Source organism: Solea solea, chromosome 13, assembly GCF_958295425.1.
Source record: "Solea solea chromosome 13, fSolSol10.1, whole genome shotgun sequence".
NCBI classification, from domain to species: Eukaryota; Metazoa; Chordata; class Actinopteri; order Pleuronectiformes; family Soleidae; genus Solea; species Solea solea.
In genome coordinates this window covers 19687264-19707284 of record NC_081146.1, presented here as the reverse complement: position 1 = coordinate 19707284, position 20021 = coordinate 19687264, and the positions used below count along the sequence as shown (strand labels likewise).

General features: G+C 39.5%; 1 protein-coding gene across 3 annotated transcripts in view; it reads left to right on the top strand.

Annotated features, from left to right (window-relative positions):
* The first annotated feature begins 1493 nt into the window (after positions 1-1493).
* cep76 (centrosomal protein 76) overlaps positions 1494-20021 on the top strand; it is a 54097-nt gene continuing 35569 nt past the window's right edge. For 2 of the 3 annotated variants that reach the window (XM_058648725.1, XM_058648726.1), the window contains exons 1-12: positions 1494-1862; positions 2172-2327; positions 2509-2614; positions 2737-2961; positions 3055-3240; positions 4169-4266; positions 4486-4614; positions 4773-4964; positions 7484-7650; positions 8154-8313; positions 8453-8626; positions 9173-9390. In XM_058648725.1, the coding sequence (XP_058504708.1) occupies positions 1800-1862; positions 2172-2327; positions 2509-2614; positions 2737-2961; positions 3055-3240; positions 4169-4266; positions 4486-4614; positions 4773-4964; positions 7484-7650; positions 8154-8313; positions 8453-8626; positions 9173-9390 (1874 nt within the window). In that variant the 5' untranslated portion in view covers positions 1494-1799. Of the gene's footprint in view, positions 1863-2171; positions 2328-2508; positions 2615-2736; positions 2962-3054; positions 3241-4168; positions 4267-4485; positions 4615-4772; positions 4965-7483; positions 7651-8153; positions 8314-8452; positions 8627-9172; positions 9391-10109; positions 10530-20021 lie in introns of those variants that run through there. The other variant, XM_058648724.1, reaches the window with a different exon arrangement.

Below are 20021 nucleotides of genomic sequence, written 5' to 3'. Positions count from 1 at the left end.
TCCACATAAGACTTCAGGGGAGTTTTGTACATTACTTAGCTGTGGTGAGAAACATGACAGATGGTGTTTTGGAGAAAAATAGCAAACAATATGAAACACAGATTCAAATAAACAACATTTTTTTTATCAAATCCTGTTTGTCTGCTTGTATTATTTCCTGTAATTTTGTGTCTGTATGAAGCAGATCTACCGTGTCCACCCACACTGTGTTCTCCCCATCCCTCCATAATTACATTCTGACCATGAGTGAAATCAATGCAGTCAGACTGGAGGTCTCTCACTGTGGTTTCCAGGAATTGATTCAATATTTCAAGAAGAGGCCTTGCTTATACTGACTACTGCAGTAATTTTATTTTCTCTTGTCTGGGTGATGACATTGCTGTATGTGGGGGAGAAAGTATCAGAAATGACATATTTTGATATGCCAGCAAAAAAATCATGTAAAAGTAATGGATTTGATATTAGAACATATGAACAGATGTGTGCATTTTGCAGACATGTAGTGAAAACTGCATGCCTATATTTATATTTCTCAGACTGTCAACAGATATAATCAAGAAAGACCAAAAACGCGACTTAAAGAGACAAATGGGCAGTGATACTGTACCTAAGAACAAAATTCACGTATCTGTTCTCTACTTTATTTATATTTTTAGCAACAACTCCACATTTCCTCTTACTATCCAAATAAAATCAGAATAAGAGTTGGTAGGGGTCTGTATTTATGTAGTCTTGATGAGCTGCATTACACTACAGTTTTGCCATTCACACACTTCAACATGGGGTTGTGTGTTTTGCTCAAAGACACATAGTCTAGCAGAGCCAGGAATTGAACCCACAACCCTCCAGTTGAAAGACAACTCACCCTACCACTGAGCTACCATGAATCAATTCTTGATACTATTTTTTAAAAAATACTTTTGCTTTCACTTCTAAAACTTAAGTATATTTCATATTAGAAAATTGCTTTTGATACTTCAGTACAGCAAATGTCACATACTTAAAGAATTTTAATAGTAATATTATATAGTAAGTAATATTATAAAAAAAGTGACTTCAACTTCTACCACCAAGTAATTTTCTGGTAAGATACTTGTACTTTTACTCAAGTATCCCTTTTAGGTATTTCATACAAACTGTGAATGGGTTTAGGTTTATAAAAAATACAAAGCCTTGACAAATGTGCCGAATATACTTTTATACATATTTTCTCGGTTTTTATCAGGCGCAAAGAATGCACAACTTCCGCTAAAAATGTAAGACAACTCCTTAACTTCCGGGCAGTTCTCGCTAATGGGAAACAAATGAGGTATCGTTGGCGATTAAAACATCCAGTAAAGATCGAAAACGTTTATAATATCTTTTAGGAATTGTTGCAGTGGTTCGTACTGAGGGATTCAACATGACCTAAATTAAAAAATGTATGGCGTCGAGTGAGTTCTGCATTTACCTGAGTAGTAGGACTGGCTCATCGATCTGCGATCCACGATCCGGAGCGGTAGGTGGCGGTGATACGGCAAAAGATGAATACCCACCTCCGTGAAACTAGGAGAAGAAGAAGGACACTTTACCCCGGCTTTTCCGCCACAATTTAAACGGACGTCTGTCACTAGTGGTTGTCATGGGTGATAACCCTCAAAACGAAAGGCTTGCTTTGTTTACACTCTACGCATATATGTAAACAATTAGCAAACACGGCTCAGATTAGAGTAAACACGGAATTGTTCTTTCGTGGTAGCACCCTATTGCTAATGTCGTTAGCCATTTAGCTTTAAAGCTAACCAGAAGCAGCTGAAATAATGTCTCTGCCTCCAGAGAAAGCTTCCGAGCTGAAGCAGATCATCAACAACCACCTTCTCAAGGTGAGCGAGCTGCACTTTCAATACACGTTAACGCTATTAAACAAGACCAACTGCCATTATTTCAATAAAGCCGGTATAATGAGAAGTTTGTTTATCGAATAAAAGTGTGAGAGGACGCAATTTGCAGCATATTCTATATGATATCCTTTACTTCCTGTGTCATATCAATTATACATTATTTGTTTACACAAAAAACTTTATAGGTAAACCATTATAGGTAAATGTGCAACATCTCCTTGTGAACAATGTTGTGGTAATGCAAATGTGAATGGGGTAGTGGTGTTCATTCCTTGTTTTCCTGGTTATCAGATGGATATCCATGGGAAGATTCGGGAGGTGTTGGCTGAGACTCTGAAGGATGATAAAGGGCAATCACATCAATCTCTGTCTGAGGCCACTTTTCTCCGTGCTCTGCAGAGCAGGGGTATCATTGATGATGTAATGAAGGACCTCCGCTTAACTCAGGTATAGCAATCATTTTGCTGGCATCTTTCACACAAGCTTCTCTCAGACATGCATTGAACTGTGGAAATCCTTAAGAGATGATATAGGGAGAATGTTGAATGCCGAAATCAAATACTTGTGTTGAGATACTAATTTCAACCTGTGTAGGTTGTCTAGTATATAAAGTTGTCTGCTCTTATAGGACGCACCCACAGATGCAGAAAAAGGACTTCCTCCAAAGCCTGGGGCTAACTTTGTCAACAAAGATATCACTGCTGAAGAGCTAAAGCTGAAGCAGCTGAAGAAATGTAAGCAACACTATTTATGACTGCAAATCAACAATATAATAACATAGCCTATATTATTATTCTTTCATCAGTGAATGAGTAAAATACTGAATGTTTTATTACATTCTTCATATTTCTTTCAGCCAATGTTAATCCATTACGGCGTTACCTGTATCTCCAAGTACTTGGAGGGAAGGCGTTTCTGGAGCACCTCCATGAGCCAGAGCCTTTACCAGGTCAAGTGTTCTCTACGTTCACACTCTACTTGCACTTCCGCAACCAGAGGTTTCGCTCAAAGCCAGTGCCTTGTGCCTGTGATCCCAGCCTGGAGGAGGGCTTCCTCTTAGAGATCCACAGAGATGGCATAGGTATGTAAATCAACCTCAATGTCCCTGCTGCGTCATGTGACTTCAGATATTATTAGATTATTATCATATATTAAAACTTGTTGGTTGCTGCAGGAGAGGGCAATAAAATGGCAGATGCTACAGAGTTGCTGTCCGTATGTGACCCGGTTCATTTGGTGCTGATCAAGACGAACACCTCCAGTGAGACGACACTGGTCTCATCCTACTTCCTGGACTGGAGGACAGTCCTCAGCACATCCTCTGGAAAGACCTGCTTTGCTGTAGAGCTTATGGGAGTTGGTGAGGGATTGACTTTTCTTTATTTTTTGTACGTAGCATCTCTAAATAGTTGCTTATTGTGACATACAAGACACCAGGAATATAGTTGCTGTAGTGAAAAAAGTATCCGTTGGTCAATAAAGATTTAAATTTGTATTGGAAACAAGCTGCCACACAAAGGTCCTCTTACTAAAGTCACAACAGATTGCACGAGTCCTTTTGTTAAGAAGCATTTCACATAAGTTATCAAATATCAAGCAGTAGATTTTTTTTAATAGACTCTTCAGGGAAAACTTCCGATTTTATGTCCAATGGTTGTGTACTTGAATGCAGCTGTGTACATACAGCATTATGCTTTTATGAATTAATAAAATAATCAATCATTCAATGGGAAGCAGCTGCTAATATAATATTACTGAAATATTAGTCAAACAAGTTGTAAAGTTTTATAATATAGGACCGGCTGTGTCAGCTGATGCAGGTGGGTTTATGTCATCTGAAGAAACAATTTGTTCTCACAAATTGATATATTTCCAAGTTACTGTTAGCATACTGTGCCTTTAAAGACTGTATTTCTGGCTGATCCTGCCACACTGAATGCTTTTATGTTTAGGCAGTCAAAATATAGATTCCCCCAACTGTAACACATTGGCCTCCCAATGACTTTGTCTAATATCCTCTTAAAATATCTTCTTCACAGGCTGAATATGTCAGTCTTCTTTATTACCATCTAAACCTCGTTCAGGAGATGGAACACTATTTTAAAAGAAATAAGCAGCAAAGATCAGAGAGAGAGAGATAATTATCAAGTTATCTAACATTTGAGGAGGGAAAACTGAATCTCATTAATGGTCTTGGAGGGGTCCTGGCCCACCTTTCTTTGTACTAACTGTTAATTAGCAGGGGAATATAGTTGTTTATTTAAACCTGTGTCTGCGTTTCTCACCAGGAAGTGAATGTAAAGTCCCAGCTGGTGTTTTGACAGTCAGCCTGGAGCTCTACCCTCCTCTCACAGAGACTCTGAGCACTGACATCATCAGCACACAGGTCAGCACCCTGGAGCCCCCCCCTTCCATTTTTCTATTTATTCATCAGCTTCATCAGGTTTCAGCAGTTACAGGAAAACTCATCGCCCAGCTACTGTGAACTCACAATGAATCCCACGAAGGATCAATACTGCTGAGAGTTGATATAAAGGCGTCATTGTTAAAGATACATTAAAGCTCTATTTTTAGTGCATGATGTCACTGTGTGTTTCTCATTCAGCAATCACTGGAGAGGCATAGGACGGCAGAGAAGGAGAGGCTCTTCCTGGTTTATGCCAAACAGTGGTGGAGGGAGTTCCTGGAAATACGACCGTCACACCAATCCAAAATGGTCAAGATATTTGCACAGGTTCTTTAAAATTTTTGTGTTGCATTTGTTTTTTTGCATCAACCTGATTTTATTTGCACTTTAACATTGACACATTAATTTAGCATGTTAGTGGCTTTGGGGGGGGGTTCTAATCATGATTATTGCTGTCCCGTGACCTGTGTCTGTGTGTTTTACAGGATGAAAACGGCATCAACAGACCAGTATGTTCCTATGTGCGTGTTCTGCGGGCCGGCCGGCTGCTGGAGAGTCCTAGACAGGCAGCCCGCTTCGTCAGCCTGCTGGCCCATGAGAAAGCCCCAGTGGTGGGAGGAGGAGGAGGCAAACAGGAGCAGTGGTGCACGTTAATGGCTTTCCTGTGCAGAGGAAAGGTAAGAATAATGGATCTTTGGCAGCCACAACAGAGGTGATTCATTTTTAAGAATAGAAAAAGGACATACACATCCAGAAAAACATTTTTAAGGGTGCTGGATCAAGCACAATTTTCATAGCAGTGAAAAGAAAGAAGGTGACTATTTATCAGTAGTCTGAGCAAGAGTATGTGCTCAAAACATCACTGGCAATAAAACATGTATTTATTAAATCAGAGACTTATAGTGTGCTGATCTTTCCCTTCCTTTTGATTCATTCTTGAGAAAGCAATGCTCCAAGATCTTTACTGTTAATGAGATAATGGCTGATTCATAGCTTTTCATACCTGAGTTCCTGTGAAGCAGTACATCATCCATGAGTTCTTCTGAATGGAAATGAGTGTGGAGATGTCTAATCACTGAGTGTTTGAACATACAGTAGTACACAATTCCACAGTCACATCTATTTCATTAGTCAATTTACACACTAAATGAATGTGAATCTAATAGCTCTTAGGAAGTGAATGGTAAAAAAATGTTCATGGTCTTTGTTGATGTACATTTCCTGACCAGTCATGAGATGTCTAATAAGTGTCAACAGTGTTTTTGCTTCTCTGTGTCTCACTGTCTTTGAGTTAGTGCTAGACAGTCATCCAAATTCCCCCTTTAGCCTCTCTTTAATAGTTAGTTCAATGTGGTATAATCTTGCTCTGTCACCCTGTATAAACGGTATAAACAGTGGATAATCAGTTAAAGTTTTGTAGTGGTAAAGATAACCATGTTACTCATATGCAACATTGTACATCATCACAATGACAATTCACAAATATGTCAATCCCTTTATATTACACAGAAAGTGGGTTCTGATGTTTGAGTAAATCAAACACCAGCTTTAGGGTGGGCTTTGTGTTTTATTATGCTAAGCAGTGTCTGGGCCTCGCATATGACTAACAGGTCACATAGTCTTGCTTTCGCACTGACTCCATTTCTGAGTACAGCTGATTGTGTCATTTCTGAGAAAGGAGGATTTCCACTCAGTCAACTGACTGATTCATTTTCATCTCTTGACTAGATAGCGTGGAATTTCCTATGCCACCACAGGATAAATGTTTCCTGCCTCTCTTCTGTGAGCGGCTGGCAAGGCAGACAAAAACACAACTCTCACAAAGTGGCTCTTGTCAGCTGTGATTTATGAGTTTCATTCCAGGGAAAATTAATTTAGCCTCATCAGTCCCCAGCCTGTTCTGATGCTGCCGTCCATATTAGCACTTCTGGGGAACATCTATCATTCTGACTTGCCTGTTGATCGAGCCAGCGCATGCAGGAGCAGCAGCAGCAGCAGTCCCTCACTCAATTCAGGCCCCTTTACTAGAAGCGTCAAATAAATGTTGCTTACTGTCACAGACAATTAGATGATTGCAGAGCATGTTTCCTCTCCTGCAGACTTTTCTTTTATTCAACACTTCTGTGGAAAACCAACAGTGCACTGAGAAGAGGATATTGTATTTCTGTGCGAACAGACTGTTGCACCGACATGATTAATAAGACGAGCAGCAGTGAGGACTGCAGTAAATAAGTGAAATTTTGTTAAAGCCTAAACTATGCCAAGATTAAGCTATGTTCTGTCAGTGTCAATAATGTAACTGTTTTGTACTTAATAGTAGAAATGTTATTTAAACAGCTATTACTAAATTCTGTCACATCTCCAGCACTGCATGTTCAACTGGCATCACTGGGCCCAAGCTGAATTTGACGTTGCAAGTGCATTTTTCCACTCTAATATTAAGGCCACAGTTGAGGAAATTCAGTATCTCATAATAAGTCATGATACTTTAGATCTATTTTAAATGGATAGTATTTTATGGGGCAATATTGTACTTTTTTTTTTAGAGCGTAAATTCTTGTCTAGAAGATGGATTTTCCATTCTTATAAAAACAAGTCATAATATTTCCAGGAACAGAATGAAGCATTTGGCAAGGAAATTGTAATATTTCAAGACAAAATGTGCAATATTTCAGGAGTAAAGTTATAATACCTCAGTATAATAGCTTACATACAAAGATAAGCCAAAATATTAAAACTGGTAGTGTTACAGTTATGGCTGGAAAATAACTGAAAACAGACATTCATTCATAAACTGCAACTTTAAAGTCTGTTATAAGTTTTAATAGTGTGGCTTGTCGTTGTAAATAATAATAACATAAAATATAGTGAAACAAAAAGGCTCCCCAAGAATGAGGGGTTACTCTCATCTTTGTGGAGCAGAATATATATAACAAAATAATCCAGGCATCATTTTCAGATGGAATTTAGAGGTTTCGTCAGGATTAAAATAATCTGTTGCAATATGACATGATCTGAAATGAACCACAATAAATCCTCTCGTGCTTATAGTGCAACTATACTATAATTTAATAAAGTAGAGTTAAATCTGAGTGTATGAGTCTTTATTAATGAGAAAGAGAATTCTAAAAACATGCTTAACCTAAGTTTGACAGTGTGGTCTTATATTATTTTTCCATCGCCGTCTGTCCTGCAGGGGGATTGTGAAGACCATGCCACCCTACTGTGCAGCCTCCTGCTGGGCTTTGGCCTCGATGCATATGTGTGTGTGGGCACCAAAGCCAGGGGAGTGGCACACACTTGGGTTCTGACTCGGGGCTGTGATGGAAGCATTACTTTCTGGGAAAGCCTGACAGCACACAGGTATTTTAATATGATAATAAAGAGTCATGTAACACACTGCTTTTGCCTCTCTCCTGTTCCTTTGGTATCAAACTACAACATCTACAGTTGTTAAGAGTTTGTCAGATGTGTTATTTTATAAAGAAGAAAAACACATGTCATTGAGAGCGTGTGTTCAAAATTAGAAAAATATTTTTCTATAACTGGTAAAATCAGACATGACATAAAAGATATGTTTTTGTATGCCTGAGGCAGTTATATGTCTGTGGGTATCTGAGTGAACGGATTACCATGAAATGTGTTGGTCATTCTTTTTAGCAAAGGAACTGCAGGTGACTGCATATTTAGCTCTTTGTTTATCAAATTATGTCCTTTAATTAGAAATGAGTGATATGCCAAGTTTAAACTTTGTGCCTTAACAGTGTCAGTAATGAATTTGTCCTTAAACTGTTTTCTCCTTAATACTAGAAACAGTATGTGTTAGTTTGTAAGAAGACTGAGTTTGCCTCTTGTTCCATGGTCAGATACCTCCATCGGGCCATAGACCCAGATGGTGCACCTTTGTCCCCCCAGCCCAAACCATCGTCCCCCTACCGCACTGTGGGCTGTGTCTTCAACCACCAGACCTTCCTCGCCAACTGCCAGCCATCCGATGCAGTGGAACTCTGTGTCTTTGACTTCCAGGTAGGAGAGTGGTGTTCTTTACAGCTACACCCATTATCGCTGGGATCCATTATTCTGATTAGATCTTTTTTTACATGCATACTGTTCATCCTTTAGATAGTGAGTGGAATGAATGTTTTCCCTCCTCTCTTCCATTCAGAATCAATCTCGATGGAAGGCGATGAGTGAAGAGGCTCTGAAGTCTGTCTGTGCCCCGGGCTCCACCACCTCTCTGCCACCTCTGCCTCCACTCTGTGCTCCATCTCTGGAACCTGCTGCTTGCAGCAACCAGCTGGAGTTAGAAATGCGTTACCTGATTTCTGAGCACAGAAAGGTAAAAGAGCTGCTGGATATGGACATCTGAAGCTTTTTAGATGATTTTTTAATTCAAGAGAGTCACCCTAATTACTCAAATGATCAGTCAAAAGGTGATGTAATTTAAAAACATTGTATATATTTTGTTCCACTAGGGGTCTCCCAATCTAAATGATAAGAGAAGACCTAGTTTGATTGCAGGGTTGACTATTTTGATCCTCACATATTTCATAGGAGTACTCAACAACATATAGAACTCAGTTGTTTTTATATACAGTATTTTAATTATATCTTAAAAGGAAATTAGATTTAATCTCTGAATTGTATCATACAAACAACTATGGTTAATGGTGTTTATTTACATTTTTGCCAAATTCAAGTTACATGTAATTAAATGTAATACTTCATTTTAAATTGTATTTGACCATAAATTGAAGTAAATTGACTATTATTATAAAGATAAACATACTGATTATTTGAATGGTGCCAGTTACATTAGTTGTGCTGTGTCCTAACATGCATTGGAAGATTGAAGTGTGGGTCTCTGTGGTGCTCCCTCCTCCAGGACCTGGAGCTGGCAACAGTGTGGGACGACCACCTGTCCTACCTGCTGTCCTCCGCCTTATCGGCCTACGAGCTGGAGCGCTGTACCGGTGTGTCCTGTGGCAACGAGGAGTTCCAGGATGCACTGAGGAGGGCGCTGGCAGATGGACACACCTTCAAAGGCTTCCCCATACATTTCTTGCACCACAACGCCCGCAGAGCGTTTGCCACCTGCCTCAGGTAAGATAGATTTCTGAATATACTGAATGGACAAACAAAATATTAGCAGGTTAATGTATTCCAAGTTAACAATTTTTATATCAATAATACAACCATCTAATATATATCACTATGTTTCTGTGTTGCACAATGTTTTACATCTTAATTGTGAGATGAGAGTGTGGGTTTGTTGCTTTCTGCCCATAAAACATAGGAAAACATGATGAACTAGCTTCATCATCCTTCAATGATTATGATAAATATCTAATTATTGAACATTCATCCTGTTCAAGTATCAATGTATCATTCTGTCATTCTTACAATCTCTCCAAGTGAGCAACGTAAATATGACAGTATTTTACTGTCAGTGTGTAAAAGTCAAAATTAATGTTGGAAGTGCATTTAAAACAACCACTGTGACCAAAAAGAAACAGGCCTAAAATATAAAAAGATATAATAATAAAAAAACAGACAATATATGGAAAATACAAAAAGCAATAAAAAATGTTAAAACCATACATGTAAGAGAATAAAAAATATTGCACAGTGGCAGCAAATGAAATCAAGGTATTGGCGAATAACTCATAGCACTGAGGCATTCATTCATTTTGGCTCCATGTTTGTCAGTGTGACTTTTAGAGCAAATACATCTCCCATGCTCATATTCGTTGTTATTGTTTTGTTTTGTAAAGGACCCTGCAGTTCCTCACATTTATTGTCTCTTGTCACTTTCTGTGCAGGTCTCCGTTTTGTCAGGAAATAGTTAGTTGCCGCGGTGACCATGTGAGGCTGGCGGTCCGTGTTCGGGTGTTCGTGTATCCAGAGAATGCGTGTGCCGTGTGGCTCATGTTGGCGTGTAAATATCGCTCTGTGCTCTGAGCCACAGACGTATGGTTTCTCCTCTTTATGTCAGACTGTTGTAAATATCTTCCTAAGGAAAGGGTTTTTTTGTTTACTATTGTCAGACTGTCGTAGTAATTTAATAATGAAGTGTCACTCAGTGATGAAGACATATACACGGATGTTTGTGGCTGTTATGTCAACTCTGGTGCGTTGGCGTTATTTTGTAGTCAGGTAGACTGATCATTATGTATAGACCTTTACACACACAATTGTATTTATATATCTATTTTTTTGTAAATAAATTGAACGTTTTGTCATATTGTGTATACATTTTTCCAGTAGAACACAGTTCCTATTGTAATTGTATTGTTTCTCTTTAAAAACATATCAAATTTTACAGCAGTCTAACATGTGAATATAGTTTGTAGTCGGGCGGTAACAATAAATCGGTTATCTATCAATCACAACTCAAATTGTCAAATATTTTGATGATAGTAATAATAAAAGGTAAATATATTAGTATAATAGTCAGTTAGTAGCATTTGAGGACATTGTCTTTTTGAGGTTTTCTGCCTTTTATGGATAAAACGACTCATTGATTAGTTTCCCAAACCTGGTTCTGCGGAGCTTGATAACGAGCTGACCGTTTGAATCAGGTGTGTTTGAGCAGGGCACGAGGACCAGGGTTGTGGAACTAATCAACCGGTGAAAGCAAAGTTGTAGCAGAACAACAATTTATATGTAATAGTTTTATAAATTATTGTGGTTTTAATTATCCAGTCATAAACACTGAATATACATATATTTGTAATACATTTACACAGCACTAGATGGCGCTTTAAGACCGTTGTTGGCTCACTGGATGGCAGCAGTAGCTCCGAGTTCCATCATGATTTGGTCGTGATACAGCACACATCTATGTTTCTAACTGTAAACTGCGGCTTGACACACACATTGTATAAGGCATAACATCACTTCACCGCCCCAGTGCATTCAATAGCAATGTATAGTATAAATAAGGAATATTTGTTCAAGGAAAAATTCAATGAAGGGAAAAGTTAAAAAAGAAAAGGGAAGAAAAATATTAAATTTCACTCATGTTGCAGAATCCTTAAGATATTTTTCACTTCTGAAATTGAGGAGAAACCACAGTAAGCCTATTATTCTGGCTCAAGAGCCTCTAAAATCCCACAGGCGAACATTGACTTCTAATTTGAGGCTGACTGATTGTGAAATTGCAGAGAAGGCGAACTGACAGCTGCCTGGTTGAGTGAGTTATTGTGCGGCTAGTCAGCTCAGAAAGTTTTTCCCTGATTGAAGTGCTGTATTAATTGACACGCAGAGGGTAGTTTTGTTTTATGGCGTGTTTTCCTCTGCTTCTTTTTCCCTGCCTCTCCCCCGCTCTGCTCCCTCCTTATTGCTCAGAGCTGTTTGGAGTTGTGTTGGGGGGTGGGGGGGGGTGGGGAGTTGACACATCAGCCCAAACTTTGCAGCCTGTGAGGATGGCCAATTAATTAGATTTTTCCAGGAGCTAATTTGCAATTCTGCCTTTGCCCCAGAGTTGTTGAATGTGAAGATCAGGAGGGAGGCTGAAAGAGTGAAATATAGAGAGCTAATGAATTATTCCTCCTTTTTTCCTGAATGTCACACACACACACACACACACACCTTAGCTCCACTCATTACTGTATAGGACAGAGAAATGTAGAGCAAAGGAAGTGTTTGATGCTGGTAACTCAGGTATGTTTTCAGTCCATATTAAACAGCAGTGCTCAGGTGTAATTGACTAATAGGCCCCATGGGACTGAGATACTTCATAAAACAGGAAGTGAGGATTAGGGGATTGCTGGCTTCTAACAAAGCTGAGTGTAAAACCTTCGCTTACACTTCACAACTATCTCAACACAGCAGCTTACATGTAGTGTCTGCATTTAGGTGAGACTTTCAAATTAAACATTTTGGTATAGACTTGAGTTGGCGCTGCGTTTGTATGCATATCACCTTTGATATGGTGTCATCCAAACGTGTAAAGTGAACGTATTGATTATCAGTTTCACCATGTACCATATTCATGGCTTTGCAGCTTGTAAGAAGGATAGGAAGTGTTAAAGTGGATATAGATAGAACACACTCGCAGGTGCCGGTACTGTTTGAGTTCAGTTTGAATCATTTTTTTCACACATGAAGTCATCCTCCTCTTCCAAGGCACGAGCTGCTAATGAGTGTCTTCCATCCATAGACAACACGCGCGCACTTCACAAGTATTGTCAATAACTGTAACAACGGTGTTGGTTGGGGAGGAATATATTGTGGCTCACAGCCGTGCTTCACACATTACTGTGGCAAGTTTGTTTATTGTGCTTCGCAGTCAAATACAATTCACTGAGAATCAACTAATGGAAAACCCAAAAAAGGGCATTCACTGTAAAAAATAAAATAAAAATAGAATTGTGTACTGGTCCTCGTGTTTCGTCACCCCTTAAAATGGATTTTTGAGGGTTAAAGTTATTATGTCAGTGAGTGTCCTCACTATGAATACTGCACAAACGTGTGTGTGTGTGTTTTAGAGTACCTGGGAAGTGAGAAAAGGAGAGAAAAGAAAGAAAAGAGCTTGAGCATGTGTGCATAGCTTTTGTGCTTTAAGAGCTCACATTTATCTTCATAAAGTTTCTATATTGTATGAGACATTCATACAGTAATGACATGGTAACATGTAGTTTCTCTTCTTTCATGACCAAACCAATATCTTGATGTTACTTTGAAAACAACATAGTATTACTGTAATATCATCTCCTCTGCACCACACCATTATTGTTGTTATTACCAAGCTGGAAATTGCATTAAAAATGAGAAGGTATTGCAATATTATTACCTATTTATTACGGAATAATTGTTACGCTTCTGTTGTAAGGTGTAACCACCCATTTTATTTTAGAATTAGTTCTTTCACATTCGTACAGTACCTCAGAATGCTTACTCTATGGAGGCCTTTGTGTGTGTGTGTGTTGTTTTTGATAATAATACAAAAAAGTTTCTTAAACAATATCTCCAACTTCATGGTTCAAACCCCAGGTTTCTGGATTGTAGCCACAGCCCAGCATCAGATTAATCCTCCTACAGCAGGTGTGATCTCAGGGAGGATATGATGCATATCGGCTGAACAACAAAGAAATAGTATATGTATGCATTTACATACATTTGCTTGCTTGTTATTTATTAGGCTGCTAATATTCTTGTTCCCTGGTCGTCGTCCTCCAGGCCAAAAACTTGTCTCTGTACACGCTGAGCACAGGTGTGGCTGAGCTTCGCTGTTTCCTTGCGGTCGCAGCAATAACAAGTGTAAGTTCTCAAGCCGGTATGATTGTAGAACCAGCTCATTATGTTGTTGTCAGCAGATGAACCTCATCCAGTGTATAGGCCTTGGGTTCTGTTTGAGTTTGTCAAGTAAATGAGAAGACTAATGGCACATCTCCTTATCAGTGGTGTTTCTCAGTTGCGGTAATACATCTACTGACAGACACCAATGTATCAGCTAATTACTGTGTTTCAGCCGTATAAAAAAAAACTGTGTGTGTGTGTGTGTGTATCAAATATACATGACAGAGGGGGCTGATACTGATGACGAGAAAACTGTACCTCTTATTGCACATAATGGGGGCTGTTATGGACGTCTTCTAACCAGAAGGTTGGTGGTTTGATCCCCACCTTTTCCAATTCTCGTGCTGTCGATCCGTGAGCAAGAGGCTGAAGGCTGATGTAAATGGCATGTAATAGAAAATTCACTAAATGTGCCTGTACGTCAGTCTGAATGGGAACAATCTCGTGCAGCCATTCCCAATTTTAAGAATTAAGAGCTTCCCTCATGCCTGACCTTTTATATCCTAAAGAGTTATGAACCCTATATCAGTTCATATCAGAGAGTTATTTGGGTTTATAAAAAGAAAACATTTATATTTAGTTGATTTTATTGTTTATTTTAAAGGAACAGATACAGTATCACAGCAATTATCAGATGATGTTTTATCACCTCTGAAGACATTTAACCCTTTAACACCGAGCTTTCGCACAAGCGCACTTTGCATTACCTTAATTACGCCACGGTTTGTGCTAACGGAAAAAAAGCCAACAAGCCAACAATTACGGCAAATCAGCGTCTTTGTTGCCAGAAAGGGAAAAGGTGTTAAAAACACATAGTTTCCCTTTTTTGGACATTGAGACAATAGCTAAAAAATGTTTTATCTTAAATATAAAAATGAGCAAAATAATTTACTCACAGGACATTTTCTGACAGGCATTTTGAAACTTGGGCATTAATTACAAAACAGAAAATGTCATCTTTTAATGACCTCTCACAAGATGAGGGAAGTGCGTTATATATACAAGCAACAGTGTTGTGTTACAGTGACCATGTAATTACTCAGTTATCTGTTATCCACACACAGTAAATGACTAGAAGCTAATTGTTAAAGTTGTCATTACGGTGCACCTGTAGCTCTATATTACTTTAACAATTATATTTCTCATAATATCTTCCCGCTGCCCCGTTGCCCGGTCTCAGCACCTCTCTTTCTCTTCTCTCATTTCTATTTTTGAAATGTAAAAATTCCTGCAGGGGGTAAAAGAAGGAGTGGGGGGGGGGGAGATCCAGAGAGGAGCATTTGGGCACTGGAGTGAAATGTGTTGCATGGCCTGGAGCCTATCGGGTAATAAAGTCATTAATTCAGCTGATTAAGTTGGCCTTTGGGTTAAAGAAAAATCATATCCATCTCCCTTTGAGATGTGACTGGGGAAGCACAGAGGAGGGAGAAGCCAGCTAATTAGTGCTGAAAAACAGGAGGGGGGCCAGAGTGGGAAATGGAGGGAAAGACGGAAAGAGAAAGAAACTGTGTGCGTGCGTGTGTATGTGTGTAATCGGGAGGAGGAGAAAGACACAGAGGGAGTGCAGATAGGTGTTCCGACTGAACTACTAATGAGGCATGTTTGGGGTGAGGGAGTGACAAGCTCATCAAAACACTCGCTTGCCAGGCGAGTCCGTTTGTCTCAAAGACTTTTCCCAACTACCTTTGAGCCTGACGCTGCCACTTAATGATGTAAAACAAGAGAGAGAGGGAGAAGTTGGGGTGAAATGTCAGTTTGCTTGCAGTTTAATGAGCTTGTTGTTGTCGCTGGATGCAGGAGAAGAAAGGAAGACGAGCAACAGGAGAGCAACGATGTTCATGAGTGTACTATTCGGTTATCAAAATTTAGTGCCGCCATGTTTTAGTTTTTGGATAGAAAAACAAAACAAAAAACTGACAGGAAACAGTAACTCTGTTTTATTTAAACATATCTATAAATAATAATACATTCAAAAATACCAAACAATAAAAATCTGTGCAACGTGATACTCCCTTATGGAATATAGAAATACAATACTTCCAAATCAGTATACACCCCATTTTATGAAGGATAAATGTATGTTTAAATATCGTAGCTAAGTATGGCCATTTTTAATCGGTGGTGAAATATATTAAAAGAGAAAAAGGCGTTTTATAATTCAGAAAGAATGAACTTTAACATGAAACTGTTGTTTGAAGTCATTTAGCATTTAACTCACTGATTGGTGTCTTCAGTTTATATTTCTGCATTTCGACACTTCTAATCATCTAATCCAGTGGTTCTCACACTTTTTTTAAACTAAGTAGCACCTGAGAAAATATTCAGTTCTCGAGAAGTAACGCTATTATCACCAATGTTAAAACACAGTGGTGTAAAGAGGCCAAGCTACGGACTTTTCACACAAGGCAGATTTATTCCCAATAAGATAATTTGCTCTCTCATCCTCCTCCTCCTCTTCCTCAGATATACGTAACACACTGGTATAGTGAAATTAGATTAAGATGGAGCGAGAGATAAGGTGGATCTCATTATTATTTTTTGTTATTTGCATCATTTCCTCAGCTCCACTGCACTCACATACCCTGGTATATACAGTCGAACAGTTTTTTCTGATTTTCCTCCAAGTGCCACCACAGAAAGCTTGTGTATCACTTGTGGTACACGTGCCACAGTTTGAGAACCATGGATCTAATCATAGGTCACAGAGCAATAATTGGTTGTGAGAAAATTGATCCCTCTTATGAACAATGGCAGTATTTTGATAGTATTACTGTGGGTTTGCTTAATACAGCAGACCACAGTTTTTGACTCACTCTCTGATTAATCAGTGTAAAATCCCCACGCTCATGTCCTGACCTTACACATGTGTTACCATGGCTTCCAAAAGACAGGCACAGACACTGCGTATGCAGATTGATTATTAGATTGCCTCCTGTACAGTACACAAACAGTTGATGGATTTACTAAATTAGCCTTTGAATGCTAAAACCACAGCTTGGTCCACACCGGCTTTCTCACTAATGGACATCACGAACCAGGCAAACATACCAGAGGTCACTTGAACCAAACCAAACAGGAAAGACATGAAAACGCTGAAAATAAGAGTATATTTTAATGTCTTAAATGAAATTCCTGTCATTAGCCAAGATCCATTAGGCTTCAGTGTGCAAATCAGTGAAAAAGACTGCAGTCATATTGACCCAGTGAGTGTTTGTGTGTCTGTGTGTGTGGTATAGTCAGATTAGAAGCACAACACAATGCTAGGTGTGGCTGTGTCTCTAATGGGGAAAATTCAAGCACGCCAGTTATTAGCAGCACATTTATTCTAGACTGTTTCACACGAAGCCTTGAGTATATGATGTTATGTCCCACAGTGTGCTGCTAACCTGTAATCTTTTTCTTTTTATTATTCTACACTGATAATTGCAAAGCTGTAATGATCTAAACAAAAGCGTCCAAAGAGACACCCCCTCCCCCCCCGCCCCCCCGCCCCCCCGCCCCCATGTCCACTGGTCAAAACCAATGTCTGTATGTCTGTAGCTGTAGCTGTCAACCAAGTTAAAACATTATACTTCTCATTTAAGCTTTTCAAATGTACAATAAAGCTACAGCACCATATTCGGGTTACATTTCATCTAACCTGACATGGAAGGAAAGCAGTCAACCAAGAGATTTAAAAAAGGTCTGTTGTTACTACCCTGCCTCCCTTTGTCTCACCTGGTACAGTCCAGAATTCCAACAGCCGGTCAAGTCAAGAGAGCACCAACCACAGACCAGACAAAATGATTAGAGATCAAATCAAATGAGAGGCCAAAGAAACACTGAACAAAAAAACATTAGAGCGAGTGTATTCATTAGATAAACTGCATAAATATAAAATAAATGTGTATGCCCAAAAGGCAGGCTTGAAATTAAACGTATGAATCAAATAAAGAGAGAAGTGTTGTACACAAAGTGATCATTATCTCCTGATGTGTTTCCTTGTGATTGACTCGGCTTACATGCTGTACTCCTAAAGGAACATTAGGCACATACGCAAATCAAACATTACGAACATTGCAGATTGTCGTTCCGAGAAAAGGTGAAATCCAGTGTCATATTTAGAAAATGACTTCCACATTCCACATCACTGTTACTGCACTTCTCTCTCTCTTTTACATAAAGAGCCACTTACAGTTTCTGCTCCCCTACTGGCTGAAAGGCAGCGCATCAGGGAAGACATTGACAAAGAGGAGGCTGCCGACCCCTGCGTGACTTTAGTCCAGCTCTGGATTGTCTTCTATTGTGAGCACAGAGCAGCAGGGATGCAGGGATGCAGGGCTGCACTGTGGGCTGCTGGCACACGCTAAAGCACTACACGCGATTCAAACATATTGATCTGTGCAACTTAGTTTTGTTTCAGGGAATATCGGCTTTAACCTGGTTTCTTTTATTGCAAAGTGACGCGGTGATGGGTTATATTCACTGAGGATCAGCATTTCTGGTCACCTCTCAGTGTCATTTGGAGCTGTCGATGCAATGCAAACTCCAGATTTAATGTATAATCTATAGCATGAGGAACGAAAGGGCTTCCAGGGGTTAGTATCCTGCGAACTGCCGGGGTACATCTGGTCCCATGGCAAACACAGAGGGAGTCCTTTGTCAGCGTCCACAAAGGCGGGGAAGGAAAGAGGAGAGAGATGAAGAGGGACTCTGCTGGCCTTCTTTCTAAACCATTTTAAAAGACTCCCTCTCTCTTCTGGAGTCCATTAGAATAAGCAGAGTGTCTTGCAAAGGGGGACAAACAAACACGCTCAGCGGTGGCTGCAAAATAACCTTGGCCACAGTTATTGAAATTGTGGTCAATGGAAAGAAAGCCAGAGTGGTCAGAGGGGACAGTGGGGTGTGAAGCAGCAGAAGGGAACCAACGCGTCGGAGAAAGAGGAATGAATGGAGCAAGGGGGGGAAGGAAATGAAAGAGGTCAGGGAGAGATGACAGAATGAAATCGAAGATTTTATGACGAAAGCAAGATAGCATTATGATCTGAAATATTTTGGCAAGACAAAGGAGGGGGGAGGACAGATCGAGAGACGCCACAAAACAGTAAATCAAAGAGATTCCTAATGTCTTTTTTCAATCAGCGTTGTTGACAAGAAGCAATTATATCTAGTGCAAAGTAAAATGACACACATTTGGCTGGACTGACATGAGCTACGTAATTCTGCATCCACCCATAGCAGAATTATGTGTTTTTATTCTGATTTTCAAGCCTTCACAAATTATTACAAGATGGTTACGCCATCACTGGCCTTTTATTTTTATTTTGTAATTATTATTTTTATTACATATATTACCCAAAGCTGTTGTGAATCATTCACAAGTGAAACCAGATACAAATACAACTATATGTCTGAGTTGAAGTAAAGTTGTCTTGTTTAGCTTTGCAGTCCTTAATAATACTTTTGTGTGCTTTCCAACAAGTAGGTGATATTGGTGATAATACACATTTCTGATATCTCTCCAAATGATATGTAATTGGATGCTGACGTGCATGGTATTACTCAGCGGTGGGTCAAAATATCCATTTGGTGATATATCGCCGTCCTTCACCGTGTAATAATGCGATGATCGATACGCCAGGGCAAATATTTAGATTTTATTTAACAAACGAAGGTGCTCTAATGTAAACAGTTCCTGCCAGTTTCACACACCGGGCATCGCTGCTTGATGTCGCCTCACGGTGGCGCTGCTCAAATGAATGAGGGAATCTTGGGTGGAAGTCACCTGGCCGAAGAAGAGGGAGTTTACGGCGGAATAATGGCAGATATACAGATATCATGATGTATTGTCATACAAGATTATCACAGAATTGTTGTATTGTGATATTATTAGTATCGTTGACCATGTATTGCGTATCGTATCGTGATGTACCCTGTGATTAAGACGTTGAAGTAGTTAAATTAAAATCGTGGGGGCTGTGAATTTGCTTCAAGCTCTTGCTAGAACACAGTGTTCTGAAATGAGTTCAAAGGGATCTGACATGCTCCGGGAGTCTATCTACGTTCATATACTGTACCACAAAATTCAGCTGCACATCTTTCTGCACATTTTCTATATGGACAAAAGGGGGCGGGGGGTGTATTGTGTTGGTGTAGAATCTCAACAAAAAGTGGTGGCACTGGGCTGCTAACAGGTGCCAGAGCGTTGCCAGTCACAGCTAAAGGTCAGACCAGCAGGAATAGAAAGAAAACCCCTCTGTGACCCTGTTTACTGGGAGACACACAAACACACACACACACAGAGAGAGAGAGAGAAAGAGATGGTACAGGCACAGAAGATCAATAGATGCCTTAACAGAAGTTTCAATTGGCCTTGGCATCAGGAGAACATCAGTGTATCTGGACCTTTCAGTGCAGGCCCTTAAAGGATTGGCTGTAGAATAAAGGAACAG